Source organism: Rhinoderma darwinii, chromosome 13, assembly GCF_050947455.1.
Source record: "Rhinoderma darwinii isolate aRhiDar2 chromosome 13, aRhiDar2.hap1, whole genome shotgun sequence".
NCBI classification, from domain to species: domain Eukaryota; kingdom Metazoa; phylum Chordata; class Amphibia; order Anura; family Rhinodermatidae; genus Rhinoderma; species Rhinoderma darwinii.
In genome coordinates, this window is record NC_134699.1 from 19,619,626 (window position 1) to 19,635,896 (window position 16,271).

General features: G+C 41.1%; 1 protein-coding gene across 3 annotated transcripts; it reads left to right on the forward strand.

Annotated features, from left to right (window-relative positions):
• Positions 1–312: 312 nt before the first annotated feature.
• TMEM98 (transmembrane protein 98) lies at positions 313–15,702 on the forward strand. 3 transcript variants are annotated; one of them, XM_075846625.1, is made up of 7 exons: positions 313–394; positions 4,493–4,671; positions 8,591–8,722; positions 9,395–9,428; positions 9,673–9,788; positions 12,845–12,904; positions 14,774–15,702. In XM_075846625.1, the coding sequence occupies exons 2-7, from the start codon at positions 4,541–4,543 to the stop codon at positions 14,979–14,981; spliced, it is 681 nt and encodes a 226-aa protein (XP_075702740.1). In that variant the 5' UTR covers positions 313–394; positions 4,493–4,540; the 3' UTR covers positions 14,982–15,702. The 3 variants fall into 3 exon arrangements, with proteins under 3 accessions (XP_075702740.1, XP_075702741.1, XP_075702739.1); XM_075846626.1 differs by lacking the exon at positions 313–394 and adding an exon at positions 445–504; XM_075846624.1 differs by lacking the exon at positions 313–394 and adding an exon at positions 2,556–2,640.
• Positions 15,703–16,271: the final 569 nt, after the last annotated feature.

A 16,271-nucleotide genomic window follows, 5' to 3' on the forward strand; every position in this document is an offset into this window, starting at 1 on the left:
TGAGGGGCATGAAGGGGCTGCTGCCTTTGTTTTTTTTGAATTCTTCCCCATATCTGGGAGTGGATGTCAGCCGATTTTGGACACGCTGTTAGAGGAGCTGGAGAGAGCACGTCTTCACTCTCCCATAGCTGGCCACGCCCAATCCATATTATTTGATAATCCGTCAACTACTAAATCACATTTATGCCAGATTATTTTTTTTTTACTGAATCTATATACATAGAAAGAAAAATATTTCTACTTTTTGGTGTTTGGGTGCGCTCTGAGTGCACTGACTAATCCCATAATGCACAGGGCCAGGTTCTCTGCAATCTGTCAGGCTGGAATGTGTTCTTACTCCCAGTGTCTCAGATAAGAACAGGAATGTGGGAATGGAGGAAGCTGAGAACAAAAGGTAAAGTAACTTTTCTCCATGTCGTACATTACACTGCTGCAGTCATGTTACCTGTAGATGTAGTCCCTGTAAGCACCAAGATCAGCACATCAGGCTCTATGTTATCTCAGGTATAAGACAATTTAATGGGAATTTAGTCTGTTTTATACGCCTGGTACAGGGGGGGAAGGGCAATGATTTATCTTCACGTGATTTTCTTCTTGAACTTCATCTGTGTGTATAGAAATGTTCCGGCTTCGTTTCATAAAAAGCTTGGGCTAAAATCCTACCTTTTACAAAAAAAATTTTCCAAATGTTTTTCTATTTTATTATGTATTATTATTAAATATATTTAAAACATTTCAAAACCAGAATTAATAAAAAAAAAAATCATTGTTTTAAAAAAAAAATTGTGTTTCTTTTAAAACGCTTTCCAAATTATGTAAAAAAAAAAATCATAACTGTTATCATGTATTCCCGGAAGAGATACCGTTTCTATAGTACTGTACAAATTGGATACGGGCTCTTTAAATCCGGAGCGACTAATCCATCTTGTCCAGGAATTTTAATCCTATTACAGATTATTTTTTTTGTACACTTTTTGTTTTACATTTTATATAATTTTTTTTTATGGAACCCTTGAAAAGTAATTGATGTGAATTATATATAGGACATTTATACAGGTCACAGATCTTCAAGGTAACTTCTAATATTCTTTATAATTTACAGTATGGGTTACATTGTTCTCAACACACACTTCCGCTGCTGCAGAACCTCTTTTTGAAGAGGGGAGCCTCCTATCCACCATTTAATGCTATGAAACACTCTTATCCTTTTCAAAGAGAAGGCCTGCAGCAGATTGTGTGTGTATAATGATGTTCTGCAGTAGCTTACGTGTGTATTATGATGTTCTGCAGCAGCTGTGCCACGGTACTGTATAATACAAACTGTAGCTGCTGAAGAACCTCTTCTTTTCTTTTCTTTTTTTTGAAGGAGCACTACATGTTAACCAATTAGTAGTTGGCACAGAAGAAGGAAGTTACTGGAAATTTGATCTGTGGCTGCCAGAAGAGATGAACAGTGCCTATGTAGCGCCGCTCATCTCTGTATAAATCAGAATGTGATGTTTATACAAATAAAACTTACAAACATGTCAATTGAAAATTTACATTAATGTGTATTATATAACAACAATTATATATATCGACATACAAAAATTACAAATAAGGCATCAGACCCGAGATCAGGCTTGGATTTGCGGTCGCAATGCAGCCACAGATATGCGCCCATATTACACTCAAGTGAAACTGACCTTACGGTTTCTTCGCACATGTACTTTTTTATGCAGTAAGAAACACAACATAGGTCACCCATGCATTTGCAGTTTTTGTTAAAATTGAGATCTACACATGGATAACACTCGAAAAAAGACCAAAAACACCAATAAAACCAAAACACATGCTATATGTAGAGACTACTATTTACCATCAGCAAAAATGCGGCTGATGTGTTTTTAGCAACCATTTGAACAGGGCATATGTCCTATTAGGGGGGCAATGCAATACCCCATTTATCCAACAGGCGCTGCAGCTGTCTGCTAATTCCCCCAGCGATAGCAGCTGATTTCAGCCCCGGACCTGCAGTGATCAGCTGATCGCCAGTGGGTTCTTATTGAAACAACCCCTTTAAGCTTTTTCACTGATCAGAAACACTCAATATCACATACAAAGTTTTCCCAACATCCACCAGATACTTCTTTTTTCTCAAAGATGACAAAAACATAATACTGTACTTGCGTAGGGGTCCAGGGACAAGCACTAGTCACATAATTAAATAAAATGCCTAAAAAAACAAAACCTCACAAACTGTATATAACTTTAGATTGTGGGAAATAATCAATATCCAATAGACTTAAAAAATGCATAAAAAAAGAGATACAAAAGTAATAAAACAAGTGAATATTAAAAAAAAAACAACCCATGAAATCTCATGTATTGTCACATACGGTGACTTTCCAGCACTATTACATTTAAGTCATCGTTTTCTAGTACACTGAACCTCACAGTTATATTGCACTGGATTGAGAGCTGGAATGGATTATGTGAATGGTAAAAGCACATTGACATAAAACACTGGTCACTCCCCAATTCTGTTAATGATTTGGAAAAGACAAACGTAGGTAAGAAATGTTTACCCACTTATGTATCAGTGCGAGGCCTTCACGGAAGTAGTCGTCTATACAACCCAGCCTCGATGTCTGAATCTAGGTAAGAAATTCCAAATTCAAAGAAATTTTTGTCAATTAAATTGGAGAAGTTAACAGTTTTGGGACAAGTTTGGCAAATGGGAATAGGGATGTAGTAGGTGCATAGTCAGGAGGAAGATGTAATGATATACTATGTATTCTGACATGATGAGGGTTGATGATCAGGTGGAATCATGTGATTTTAGGAATACAATTAGAAAATATAACAAATTTAGTAGAAGGCGTAAGGGTCATGTATAAAAAATGGAACTACAAATTTTCTGAAAATGATTCATGATCTATGAGGCTATCAATGTTTTAAGAGATCAATATGGCAGAGCTGTGTACACAGAGCATGTTTGGAGGCACTAAGGAACCGTAGGGATAGTAATGTAGCTATAGGGGGTGCAGAGGTTTCAGTCACAACCAGGTCTTGGTACCTGAGGATGCCCAAAGTCCCTTCTACCACATAAGAAGACATTAGTTTTCTAAATGCACATGGCACGTGGGGGCATTTGTCCGAAAGCTATCTCATGGCCAGCTTTGAAAAGTGTCAGTGGGAGACTGGGCTGACAGAACAGGCATTCTGGTTGCCTAGGCAACAATACAGCCGTTCCTGCAGAGCTCGTTGTACCACAACAGCTAGAGAACCTCAGTTTGTTGACCATTGCTATATGTCCAGGATGGAAACCAAAAGTCACGTGTGGGTCGCTGGTTTCTTTTATGTGGCCCATGATAACCTACTCCTATATCAAACCAGGGTCTAGGATCAAAGACTTACATACCATAGAAGCAGCCGATAATAAGGGGGTCCAAATCAGGTTGCCCCATTATCCTTCTCCATGGATAGTGTGAACCTGCACAAGGATCTCACCGCAAAGGGACAGGGAGATGCGAACCGTTTCTTCACTGCATTTTATTATACAAAAATTACTGTCATGAAATGGAGAAGAGACCCCGTAAGTGTTAGACTGGCCCACCAGAGTACCAGAGGATTTTTCTTTGGGCACAGACTCTGACCCAGTTATTGGCCCCAAAGGTCCATATGAAGTCTACTTTGGAGCCAATCGTTTACCACAATGGGACTCCATGTGATTCCCACATAACCTATTATACCTTCTTAACCTTTTCTGCCCACGCCACGTAAATTATTGGGCTAATGTCACCACCCACTAACAGCCCGATCCCGTATCCTGACAGTGAACTAAAATAATGAGCTCCCTGTCATTAAAAAAACTCGCTTCTGCATTTGGACGGTTGGTAGAAAACCTGAGACATAATTAAGCAGAGGGAACTTGGAGGCATGCAGAGAAGACACGATCTGCGTCTCCTCTGCATGTTTGTATATATAGATCGTCGGTAACGGTCATCTAATGGGCTATTACCATTAGATCATTCACTGTTATCAGTGATCTGTATATGGGGAAAGCAGGGAACACATAGATCATGTGTTTCCTGCTTAGGTTCACATCTGCCTTGTGAATTCTGTTTTTCTGTTTCGTCATAAGAGCAAAAACGTAATTCAAGCAGTGACAAATGTGTTGTGTCATGGCAGAATGGTATGCTATTTTTTTCGTTAAATTTGACAGAATCTGCGACAGAGTCGCCAACGCAGATGTGAACAGAGCCTAACCTGTGCCCATAGTAAAAACATATAAAGTAAATTGTAAAAAATAAATAAAATGTTCCTATTTTTTTTTTTTAAACGGAAGAAAAAATAATAAATCGGCACTTAGAATAAATTCCTTTGGGGGTGTCCTAGGAACCTAAGTCCAATACAATATAAAGAAAATTGTGGTTTGAGCACTTCCACGTCTCTCCCTACTCTCTGCTCAGTGTCAATTCCAGTAACACGACTTTTTCTCATATTTCAGATGATTGAGCTTCATTTCACGTGACTGGCCGGCTCAACCAGTAAAGAGATGGAGACTGTGGTTATCGTAGCTATTGGTGTCCTAGCTACTATCTTCCTGGCTTCGTTTGTTGCCTTGGTTGTGGTATGCAGGCAGCGCTACTGCCGAACGAAAAATCTTCTCACACACTACAACAACAAGTAAGAGATGAAGACTTAAAGAGTCTCTGTCACCAGTTTAATACTTCCCTATCTCCTACCTAATCTAATAAACGCTTTGATGCTGATAACTACGGTTTTGTTTTTTCAAAAAAATGTTTATTAGGGACAAAGTTCTGATCACCGGAGCGGGGGGAGAATGACCAGACATCGGCTCCAGCCGTGCCAGGACAATTATCCTCCTCAGCAGCAGTCCTGGCACGGCTGGAGCCGATGTCTGGTCATTCTCCCGTAGATCCAGTGAAGGAACTGCGGGAGTAAGTGATGTTACAGCGTGATCTCGCGAGATCACGCTGTGCTGTGACTAAAGCTGGGCATGAATGAAGAGAAGTGTATGGCGCTGATTGGTCAGCGTCATTCACTTTTCTTTAAAACGCCCACTTGGTAAAACTAAAAAAATTGCCCAGTTGGGCTTTTACATAAAATTTGCATAAATGTAAAAATAATCAGAACTTTGTCACTAATAAAGTTTTTCAAAAAAACCAAAACAGTAGTTATCAGCATCAAAGAGTTTATTAGATTAGATAGGAGCTAGGGAAGTATTAGGAGTATAAGTCAGATGAGAGACCATTGTCGTGACAAATGGGATCTGTAGCCACGGCTATAATATGTTTTTGGGTTTGGTTCTCTGGTGGCAGCTAGAAGAATAGGTGGTACCATCATACCACCACTGGCTATATATAGTTGGTAGTATCTACTCTGGGCCAAGGGGGCTTTATTTGGGGCCAAGGAAGCTTTATTTTTATACTGTTAATAACATGCTAATAAAAGTGCATGTAGGGCAATTCACTAATATACATCTATTATCAAAAATTCCCCACCATTATTCTTCACGTGACCAGCAGTACAATGGTTAAATGTTGTGATACATTGCGGTCACAATATACGACGTTCAGCCATAATAATAATAATAATAATAATCTTTATTTATATAGCGCCAACATATTACGCAGCACTTTACAATTTAGAGGGAACATGAAACAAACAATATCAGACATTACATAGTGACAAAGTTAATTTACAATTCAAACCTGGGGAGTGAGGACCCTGCTCGCAAGAGCTTACAATCTATGAGGACATAAGGGAGACACAAAGTGTAATAGTGTTTGTTCTGTACAATGGTCCGGCCATTTTTATACACATGCGGTGGTAACATAAAGCTGCATGAGCCGGTCACCAGCCAGTATCCGTGTATGACGGACATGAAGAGGAGTGTGAGGGAATCTTATTCTGATGACTAATCTAAATGGAGGGCCATGGAAAGGAGTCAGATTAGGGAATGTTATAGGCCTGTCTAAATAGATGTGTTTTCAGGGCACGTTTAAAACTGTGGATATTGGGAATTAATCTGATTGTCTGGGGTAGCACATTCCAGAGGACGGGTGCAGCACGAGAGAAATCCTGGAGACGGTAGTGGGAGGTTCGGATTATGGAGGATTTTAATCTAAGGTCGTTGGCAGAACGTAGAGCCCGAGTAGGGTGGTAGACAGAGATGAGGGAGGAGATGTAAGGAGGTGCAGCACGGTGGAGAGCTTTGTGGGTGAGAGTAATAAGTTTGAATTTTATTCGGAAGGGGATGGGCAACCAGTGCAGTGACTGGCACAGATTAGAGGCGTTGGTGTAGCGGTTGGTCATAAAGATGAGCCTGGCTGCTGCATTGAGGATAGATTGGAGAGGGGAGAGTTTAGTGAGGGGAAGACCGACTAGTAATGAGTTACAGTAGTCAAGACGAGAGTGAATCAGAGCAACAATGAGAGTTTTGGCAGTTTCCTCCGTAAGAAAAGAGCGGATTCTGGAGATGTTTTTGAGGTGAAAATGACAGGAGCGTGAAAGTGATTGTATGTGAGGAGTAAAGGAAAGATCTGAGTCAAAAATAACCCCGAGACAGCGGGCGTGCTGCTTAGGAGTGATGGTAGTGCCACACACAGAGATGAAGACATCAGGTTTAGGGAGGTTAGTAGATGGTAGGAACACAAGGAGCTCAGTTTTAGAAAGACTCAGTTTCAGATAGAGAGAGGACATGATGTTAGAGACAGCGGACAGACAATCACTGGTGTTCTGTATTAGAGCAGGGGTGATGTCACGGGAAGAGGTATATAATTGGGTGTCATCAGCGTAGAGATGGTACTGGAAACCAAATCTGCTGATGGTTTGTCCAATAGGAGCTGTGTAGAGAGAAAAGAGGAGCGGACCTAGGACTGATCCCTGAGGAACCCCGATAGCAAGGGGAAGAGGAGAAGAAGTGGAACCAGCAAATGACACACTGAATGAGCGGTCAGAGAGATAGGAGGAAAACCAAGAGAGAGCCACCTTCCTAATATTGTGTAGGTCCTCCCCGTACCGCCAAAACAGTTCTGACCCATAGAGGTGTAAGGTGTGGAAGGGCTAATGGGCACGTTGATGTAATTATGTTACTGTGTCTTTAATGTTTTTCCCTACAGGAGCAGAGTTATTATAAACCCCTTAACGACTGCCCACCATCTTTTGCAGGCAGGCGGTGCCGGTCCTTAGTCTACAGTGACGTCTTTTGGCGTCGCTGTAGAAAAGACTTATGAGCGCTCATTCTCTAAGCAGGAGCTGTCACTAACATCTCCTGAAGTTAGAGAAGTCTAGTGAATACAGCTGGGATAAAAAAAAAACCTCTGAACCCAGCTGTTTAACCCTTTGATCGCCACAGTCTGTTGCACAACCGAAGGGGACATCCCTCTTCGATCGCGTCAGCGGAAACCAAGTGACACGATCAGAGACTGGAGGAGCCCTCTGCAGTCAGCACTGGGGACCTAGAAAGGACCTCAGGGCTGTCTATTCTAGAGGCCTGATGTTAGGGCACACTAAAAAAAGTCTCAAAATGTCATTATTTAGAATGAAATAAAAAAAATTGCCAATACATTACATAAAAAGAAAAAACCTGCACACATTAGGTATCCACATGACCGTAATAACCTGAAGAATTATTTTAACAGGTTATTTAGTATTCACGCCACAAAAATAAATTACATAACTTACACAGTAAATTTTTTGTACCCCCCCCAACTGCGCAGGAAAAAATATACAATTTCTCTCTCAGACAACATGGCCTGATATAGCCACATCAATTAAAAAATAAAAAGTTATGGCTGCTGAAAAGCAAAGAGGCAAAAAACAGAAACATTTAGCTGGTCATTTAGGACTTTTCAGGCCCAGTCATTAAGAAGTAAGATGCCGAGGGCTCTATGGGTAGCGATTAAGAGAGCCAATGTTACCTTATGTTGTATTATTTGTGCTTGACCATAATAAGATGGGGTGCTGTCGTAAATGTCGTATTATGTTGTAGTTCTGCTTTAATTGGGGCACTGTGATAGTGTCCACCATGGCATGTGGGTGTGCGTGCGGACACTTTAGTGCGCCGTGATGTTCCTGAGGGAAGGTGCACAGTCAATATATTGAAGTGTTTTGGCATCACTAGGAGAGCAGTGTGATGCAGTGCAACCGGACAGGAGGGTCTGAGTGAGCTGCTGGAGTAGGGGAGTAATATAGGAGCTGCGTGTCCTAAGATAGAAGTTGGCCTGACTAGCGGTATCTAGAGGGGAAATGGTCGGGCAGAGTGGAAGCATTCAAATATCCAGGCAGCACGTGATCTTCCAAGTAAAGAGGCCGGGGAGGTTGCTGACTGTAGCAAGGGGATAGGACGGAGGCTAGTCGGTGGTTTGAAGGCCTGAGAAAGGTGAAGGTACGATACTGTTTGACCGACATCGGGCGTACGAATAGCACTCCGTCACCGCGATACGCACCACAGTAAGTTAACTTTGCAGTTCTGGGTGTTTCTTCTCAAGACTATTTTTTCCTATGGTCCATGTGGCTGCTGACTCATTCCCTTCACGATGACACCATGTTCACGTCTGTATCTTTGTGTTCTTAAAAGGCCAACTGTGGATTTAATTGGAGCAATGGAAACTCAGTCTGAGCCTTCAGAACTGGAACTAGACGATGTTGTGATCACAAACCCGCAAATTGAGGCAATCTTGGAAGATGAAGACTGGATTGAAGACGCATCGTATGTTTATATATCAATACAACCTTAATTCATTTAAGTATTTTACAATAAGGCATCTATGGAAAGCATAATAGGGCAGAATAAGGGATGTATCTAAAACGTGAGCCCCTACCAGGACTATTGAACGACTTCTCAATATTATGTGGGAGAGACAATCCATATGCCTCCATATAACCAGATCTTATAATAGAGATTCATTATACTCTAAATTATATCACGGACAAAAGGTCTTGTTGCCTCCGACCCGCCACCATTAAGGGGCCTCTCTTACCCCATCCGCACTACATACAGCCTTCTCTAAATTTCCTAAATGTGAACGTACCTAGTGGCAGTGTTAGTATTATTTAGTCCTTGTATTATTTTGGTGCTCTTTTGTATAGATTGTACAGCACTATTCTGTATGTAGCTTTAGGTGGGTACTGTATGGAGGTATTATTTATGCACTGTATGGCACTATTATTTGGGTAGTATTTTGGAAATATTACTTTTCAGTTCCCACCTTTAACTACAAATAAGAAAATGAAGAGGGGGCTCCCACATATAAATTGACACCTTTACATACCCTTATTTTGCCGTATACACCAATATATACTGTACATAATGCAAGCAATATTTTATTTCTATGTTTTATAAAGAATCGCACAATCATCATTGATTTTCTTGTTTTCATAGCGGCCTCGTGTCTCATTGCATCTCGATTCTAAAGGTATGAATACTAGAAACATATTACAATTACCATATAAATCATCTGCAGTCATTTGGTCCTAAGAACAGATCTTGCTGTTTATTCTATATATACACAGCTAGTTCCCATGATCGTGACGGATGTAAACAAATACAGCAGAGGCAATGGCCGCAATCGGGGACTCAATTACTACAGAAATGTCAAGTTCGAGTACCTATTCATATAAAATCATTGAACCCCTATAATGGGACTTCTTCCTTTTTAGATATGCCATACACTGACCGAAAAGCTGGTTGCTATGACCATGGGGTCAGGTGCTAAAATGAAAACTTCATCAAGTTTGAGCGACATCATTGTTGTTGCAAAGAGAATCAGTCCGAGGTAAGAAAGTTTAGTGGGTGTCAGGTCGGGTCCATGTGCTAAAGTTGCAGTGGGGTTCTGGCCATGTGTGGACTTCAAATACAGTTGTGGGGGACTAATGTGATTAGAATATCAGGGATTATGTGTTGTTACTATTGGGCTGTTTATTGATTTGTTGACTTCTAAACTTCATTACTTTTACTGGATGACAAACGAAGAGTCACAAAGTCGATATGTGGCGATCCCATACTATAGTGTCTTCTTTTATAACTGGCATTCATCATTTGAAACCATCTCTGTCATTGTGTTTTAGTTTCATGTGGGGTTTCTACTGCTTTGTCCTTCCCAGTATCTGGTCTATGTAAAAACTGTATACTGTTTTATATGCCTAGGGTAATAGTAAGGCTCCATGCACACGACCAGGCCTGTAATTACGATCTGTATTTACGGGCCGTGCTCCCATTACAAAGTATAGGAGGCACAGTCCGTAAAATAAAAAAATAGGACACTTATTGTCCCAGGGAAAGCCGTAACCACCCAGACGTTTCCTCTGCTGAGTAAAAGTATTATTACATGGCGGCCATTCAGCTGAATCGACGAGTAAGCCAGAGAGAAGCTGCTTTTTAGTGGCTCTCCGTTCTGCCACAAAGATCGGGTTCCCCTAATAGGGCAAATAGATAAGGGTCATCCTGATGGGACAACACCTTTTAAGATTTTTCAGAAGCTGTCGCTTCAAGGGTTATGTTGGAAAGTAGGATTGTCTCGGAAAAGGCTATCTCACAATGCTGAGAGTTGTCATTTTGCAACAGGTTGGAGACCATTGCTCTATAGAGTATGTATGCATGTTACTACTTAGTGCAGCAAAAAATAGGTATGATCCAGCACTTTGTGAAGAAATCTCAGGACTTTATTTTATAAACATTAAAAATCCACCCGGCAGATAAAGACAAAGGACCAGTATGCTTACGCGTTTCAAACGCCAACTGCGTTCTTATACCTTTTTCTTGCTGCTGTGGAAGACGCCTGGGCCAGGGCGAGATCCGTGCACCGGTGAGCTGGAAAAATCTTTTCATTTTATTACTTAGTGCACCTGGTTAGGACTTACAGTGGAATTGGCTTCTTTGTGGGCTGAATGAATATGCATGAGAATTCCCAAGAAACCACAATATGCCTCAAGATTATCACCAGCGATGAATGAATAGACACTATTGTTATGTAGAGTGTCTCAGCCCACACAATGCCCTGTGTAGTCTATTGGGGGTTTTAAAGGTAGAAGTTAATCCTGATTAAAGTTCAGGTATAACACTATAGACATCAAAATGTGTATAGCATGAAGCAATGTGGACAAAACTACTACAGTATTATAAGTATTAAACTGATAGAATACAACAAAGCAACCCATAGACATGCTGATTTCTCACCGTGAAGGTACTGCAAGTCTCAGCAGGGATTCCTAGCATGGGGTGCGGCCACCATTGTTATAGGGTCACAGTCCTTTCTTCCTTTTGTTCCAAATGCAGTGATGTCTTGGCTTCACAGTGGGTAAATAAACCAATGTTGATGCAAGATAGGAAAAGTTTAGGATGTGGAAAACGACAGCACACATGTTCCATGGCAGTAGTGGAGCAATAGATGTTTTTGGAAACAGTAGTAGTCAATGAGTAGATCACAATCCATCAGTAGACCTCATAGTAGACCAGTAGATTTTGATGTTGAGAAACCAGATTGTTCTTCTGCAGAAGATGGAAACTTGCCTGCTGATATATGGACTTGAAAGTCTTGACCCGTAGTATTAGCTGGTATGGGTAGCATGTACCAGGGCAAAGCGGAGGAGCAGCTCGGTCATGTATGAAGAAGGCCTGTCTGTGGAGCAGGTGCATTATATAACTGACTGTAGCTGCTATGTAAAATATATGGACATCTGAAAAAGGGCATGCCAAAAAGTTGTAACAGAGTCCTCCACTTGCAACGCAGAGCGATCCCTTATCCCCTTGCAGAACTCTGGTAGACTCCATATTGAAAAAAAATTCGGCAACCCTGTTGTAGAGGGAAGAACTGCAACCAGGCCCCTGAGCTTGTGGGGTGCACTGGCTCTACTGCAAAAAAAAAAAAAAAAAGGGGGACAGAGGAGCCATGACATCGTGATAACTGTGCACTTATGTAACATATATAAAGTCTGGCTCCTAAGGGCTCTCACCTCAGTGATCTGAAGGTCAAGCAGGGGAGTGAGATTAGAAAAAAAAAGTATTTTTTCCCCCCAAAAACAGCGCCACTCTTGTGGGTTATGTCTGGAATTGCAGCTGAGCTCCACTTTACTTGAATATAACTGAGATGTAATACCAGACACAACTCAGTGAGTGAAGCGGTTTCTGGAAAAAACAAAAACAAAAAAACCTTTTCACACTAAGGCTATACAACCCCTTTAAATATTGCTATAATAGGTATGTGACTCCCGCTGGATCGGGATGACTCTTAAAATCTTCTTCTGCAATTTGATGCAATATTTGAAAGAAATGGTTTGTTCCAAGATAAACGTAAATCCATTAGAAACACAAAATTAGAGTTGACCGCTTCTAAAACATCTTCTTTAGTTGTATACCTTACAAGTATAGTGGGCGTTCCTCAGCCAGAAAATCTGTGATTACCTGGTCATGATGTCTGGCCATATGTAGATGTAGGAACCTTAGAACACAGCCCAGAATTTGGACCGGGTACTTTGATTTAGATAAGTTGGTGGTGTCCAAATCAGGACCAACCTCAACCTCAAAGTTTATATACATGGCAGTAATACGGTTCTGTGCAGGAGCCATATTTGGAGCCAAGGACAGGATCCAATGCCACCCTGTCAGATGTGAAAAGCCTTTCCCAAAGCAAGTTATGGAATAGGTTTTCCTGATCTCACATCCGATCCCGTCTGTGACACTAAATATACGGCACCATTGTTCAGGTGCTGCACATCTAAAGACTGGTGGTTGCAATACATATCACACACATATCGTGCTGGGGAACCCTGTAACGTAATAATATGGTTGATCTATGATGATCTATTATCTAATGTTGCTTTATTCTGTATTTAGAGTTGATGATGTGGTTCGTTCCATGTATCCTCCTCTGGACCCGAAACTACTTGATGCAAGGTATATGTGGCAGTAACTAGATCATACTAGTAGAACAAACCCACTTTATGGGAAAAAGAGTTCATACCATTTACATATAATCTAAAAAATATGTCTATGAATGGGGCAATCCAGTCTTCTGCCATGGTAGATACAGCTCCGTAGTGGAGAATATGCAAGGTCAAGTATGGTAGTCGATAAATAGGATGTGGCTGGCATCTCGTTTGAGGTTATATATGTATATGTTTAATGCCCAAATCTGCTGAAATTTATGGTCAGTTCTATCTTAATAATGATGTAGGCCCCCTTCACATATGTTTGGTGACCCAGTTTTGTTTCCATCCAGAAACGCCAGAGGGAAACTAATGCCAGAACCGATCTCATGCTTTCCTATAGCAGTTTTGGCATTAATTGCATCAGTTGTGATGTCGGACAGCGTTTTTCTGTCCAGCTACGGACGCCAGACCGGTGCATAAAGTGCACAAAAATGTCATCAGGCATAAAACAACAGGCCGGACACAACTGATATATGTGAACCAATCCTTACCTGTGACATTACAAAATAAGGAACTATGTATGCCATCAACAAAAAGGAATTACCATGGATCGAAAGTTAAAAAAATAGTAACTTTGCAAAAATATCATACCGTTTGGTGTATATAGCTCCAATGCAGACCTGTGTCTCCATGGTTACAGACTACAAACAAACCCTATTTAGTCTGATCCTGCAGCCATGTTCGTCTATCTACCATCTATGAATGTACTCCTCTTATACTGAATGTATGTTAGTTACCAATAATCAGGAGACAGATGGAAGAGAGTACGTGTCAAGGTCTATAGCAGACTTAGTCCAGTAGCTTAAACAATCTGGCAGGGGGAGGGAGGTGAAAATAGCAAAAGTAGTCAAGTAATAGTCTAGGTTTACACAGATAAGTGGCAATAGGTTGTAGCGTGAGGCAGAGACGTGGTCAGGAAACTATCCAAGTTCAGTACACAGGTGAGCAGCAATAGATTGTAGCGTGAGACAGAAAATAACTAGTCTACAGGCAGGAAGCAAATCAGGAGGTGCAAAGGTGAGACTTTTATAGGAAGCCAAAAAGGGGGAAACTAATCAGGTAATCAAGGCAAGGAATCCAAAGAACCTGGACAACAGATTCAGCAGTGGAGCTGTCTAAAGTTTCAGATGGCTCAGAGGAGCTGCTGCCTGGGACGCCGGAGGATCTTTATTCAAATCCTGACAGTATACCTGCAGGATCAGACTACACAGGGTTTGCTTATAGTCTGTAACCATGGAAACGTGTAAGACCGTTTGGGAGCTGTAGACACATAATTGTATAATTTAATCAAAACTATTTGTAAAGTTACTTCATTTTTTTTAAACTTTAGATGCATTTGAGCAATACAAAATTGGTTGCAAAGTATACATACCCTTTAATGTAAATGGAGTTTAAACTCATGTAGCAGAAATCTCTCCAAAGGTTTTTTTCAAATATTGACTTTACTTTTTCTTTAAGGCCCTGTTCACATGGTGTATTTTCCAGGCAGATAACCTGCCTGCACTTTCTTGCTGCGTTTTCCACAGCGTTTTTTGCCATTGAGCACCACGGGCAAAAAACGATTTTTCTGCCTCCCATTGATTTCAATTGGAGGTCAGAGGCAGAACTGCGACAAGAAAGAACAAGCCGCTTTTTTTCCCCCGCCTCCGGAACTCATTGAAATCAATGGGAGGCAGATTCAGCCGTTTTTTGGCGCTGATTCCGATTCGGTTTCCGCGTCAAAATACTCTGTGTGAACTGGGCCTTATAGGGGATCACCAATTATGATCACAATTTTGAGATCTTTCCAGAAACACTAGTAGGACTTGTCCATATCATGTATTTCTATTTTCAGGACCACTGCTCTTCTGCTGTCTGTGAGCCATCTTGTTTTGGTGACAAAAAATGCTTGTCATCTGACGGTCGGAATGGATTGGATCGATCAGTCTCTTTCGGTAGCTGAGGAACATATGCAGGTTCTAAGAGAAGCTGCGATGGCCACCGAACCTGAACGAGTGATCACAGGAGCAGAGAACTTTCTGCAAGAACAGTCTACGATCTAGCAGCCTACGGAAGTTGAGCAACCCCACCAATGTTTCCCATCAATCGCTTTACCTTTCCAAATTTCTCTCATAGACCCTCTTGGACTGCATGTCTTTAGTTACAACTAAAGTGTCCTTTTTCAAAAATATTGCTGGAACAGTTCTGGTGGGACCACCGTGGTTTCTAGATATTGTACTATTGTGGACCTGATCGAAATTTATAGGGCTTGCCCAGAATTTGAGAAAAGGTTCCGCTTTTCTCCCCAAGCAACAGCACCACAAACTGCATCTGGTATTTCAGCTCTGCCCCCTTTCACTTGAATGAAGTAGAGCTGCAATACTAGTCACAGCCCAAGGACAAGAGTGGCGCTGTTTCTGGTGATTAAAATGCAGACTCTTTTTTTCTAAGCATGGACATCCCCTTTAACAGCAATATGTTACACCACTGCTGGTGCCAATTCTTTATGACTAGAAAGTCTCACTCATACCCCTATGTATCTTATAAATAATGGCTTGTAAAAATGTTGCTGAAAAAAATACAAAAATTCTGGACATATATATAGAACCTGCTTTTGTATCTAGTGTCTGTATATATAAAATCTGCACATGTCCTCTCTCTGGTATAGCCTCTTTCTCGTGGTTTACATTTATAATGGAGTTCCTTATAAGATGTGGACATCTTCTCCATTGTATATTACGCTGCATTGTTAAATATTTCTGTAATAAACTGTTGAGCTCTTAATTGTAATCTGGTTTATTAAAGTTTCATAAAAAAATGCAAACAAACCAAGGGTGAAACCGACCACAGGAGCAAGGAATAAGTACAATACACCAAAAAGGGTCACAAAAATACACATACCAAAATCATAGGCCCAACCAATGCATACCAAAGCAGGTCATTAGAAAAGCCAAGAGGTCGATACTGTAAAGACCTTTTTACACTGGCCAATTATCGGGCAAACAAGAGTTCATAGAACGCTCATTGGCGATAATTTCCCTGTGTAAACAGGGCAGCGATCAGCAGATGAACGAGCAAACGCTCGATCATCTGCTGGTCGTATAGTTTAAAAAAAGTTAATTATCATCGTTGCCGGCAGCACATCTCCTGTGTAAACATGGAGACGCGCTGACGATGTGACAATACACAGGGACGAGCGATCGGAGCGGTCTTGTTGATCGGCACTCGTTGCACAGGCCAAAATTGGCTGATGTAAAGGGGGTTTTACATTGGCCGATTATCAAGCAGACAAGCGTTCGTAGAACGCTCTTTGCTGATAATTGCCCTGTGTAAACAGGGGAACGATCAGCAGA

What these genes read in the sequence shown, in the direction of transcription:
- TMEM98 (XM_075846625.1), top strand. Translation starts at nt 4,541, where the DNA reads ATGGAGACTGTGGTTATCGTAGCTATTGGTGTCCTAGCTACTATCTTC. An exon ending in GACTGGATTGAAGACGCATC is followed by an intron (nt 8,723 to 9,394) that starts GTATGTTTATAT and finishes TTGTTTTCATAG; the next exon opens with CGGCCTCGTGTCTCATTGCA. An exon ending in ATTGCATCTCGATTCTAAAG is followed by an intron (nt 9,429 to 9,672) that starts GTATGAATACTA and finishes CTTCCTTTTTAG; the next exon opens with ATATGCCATACACTGACCGA.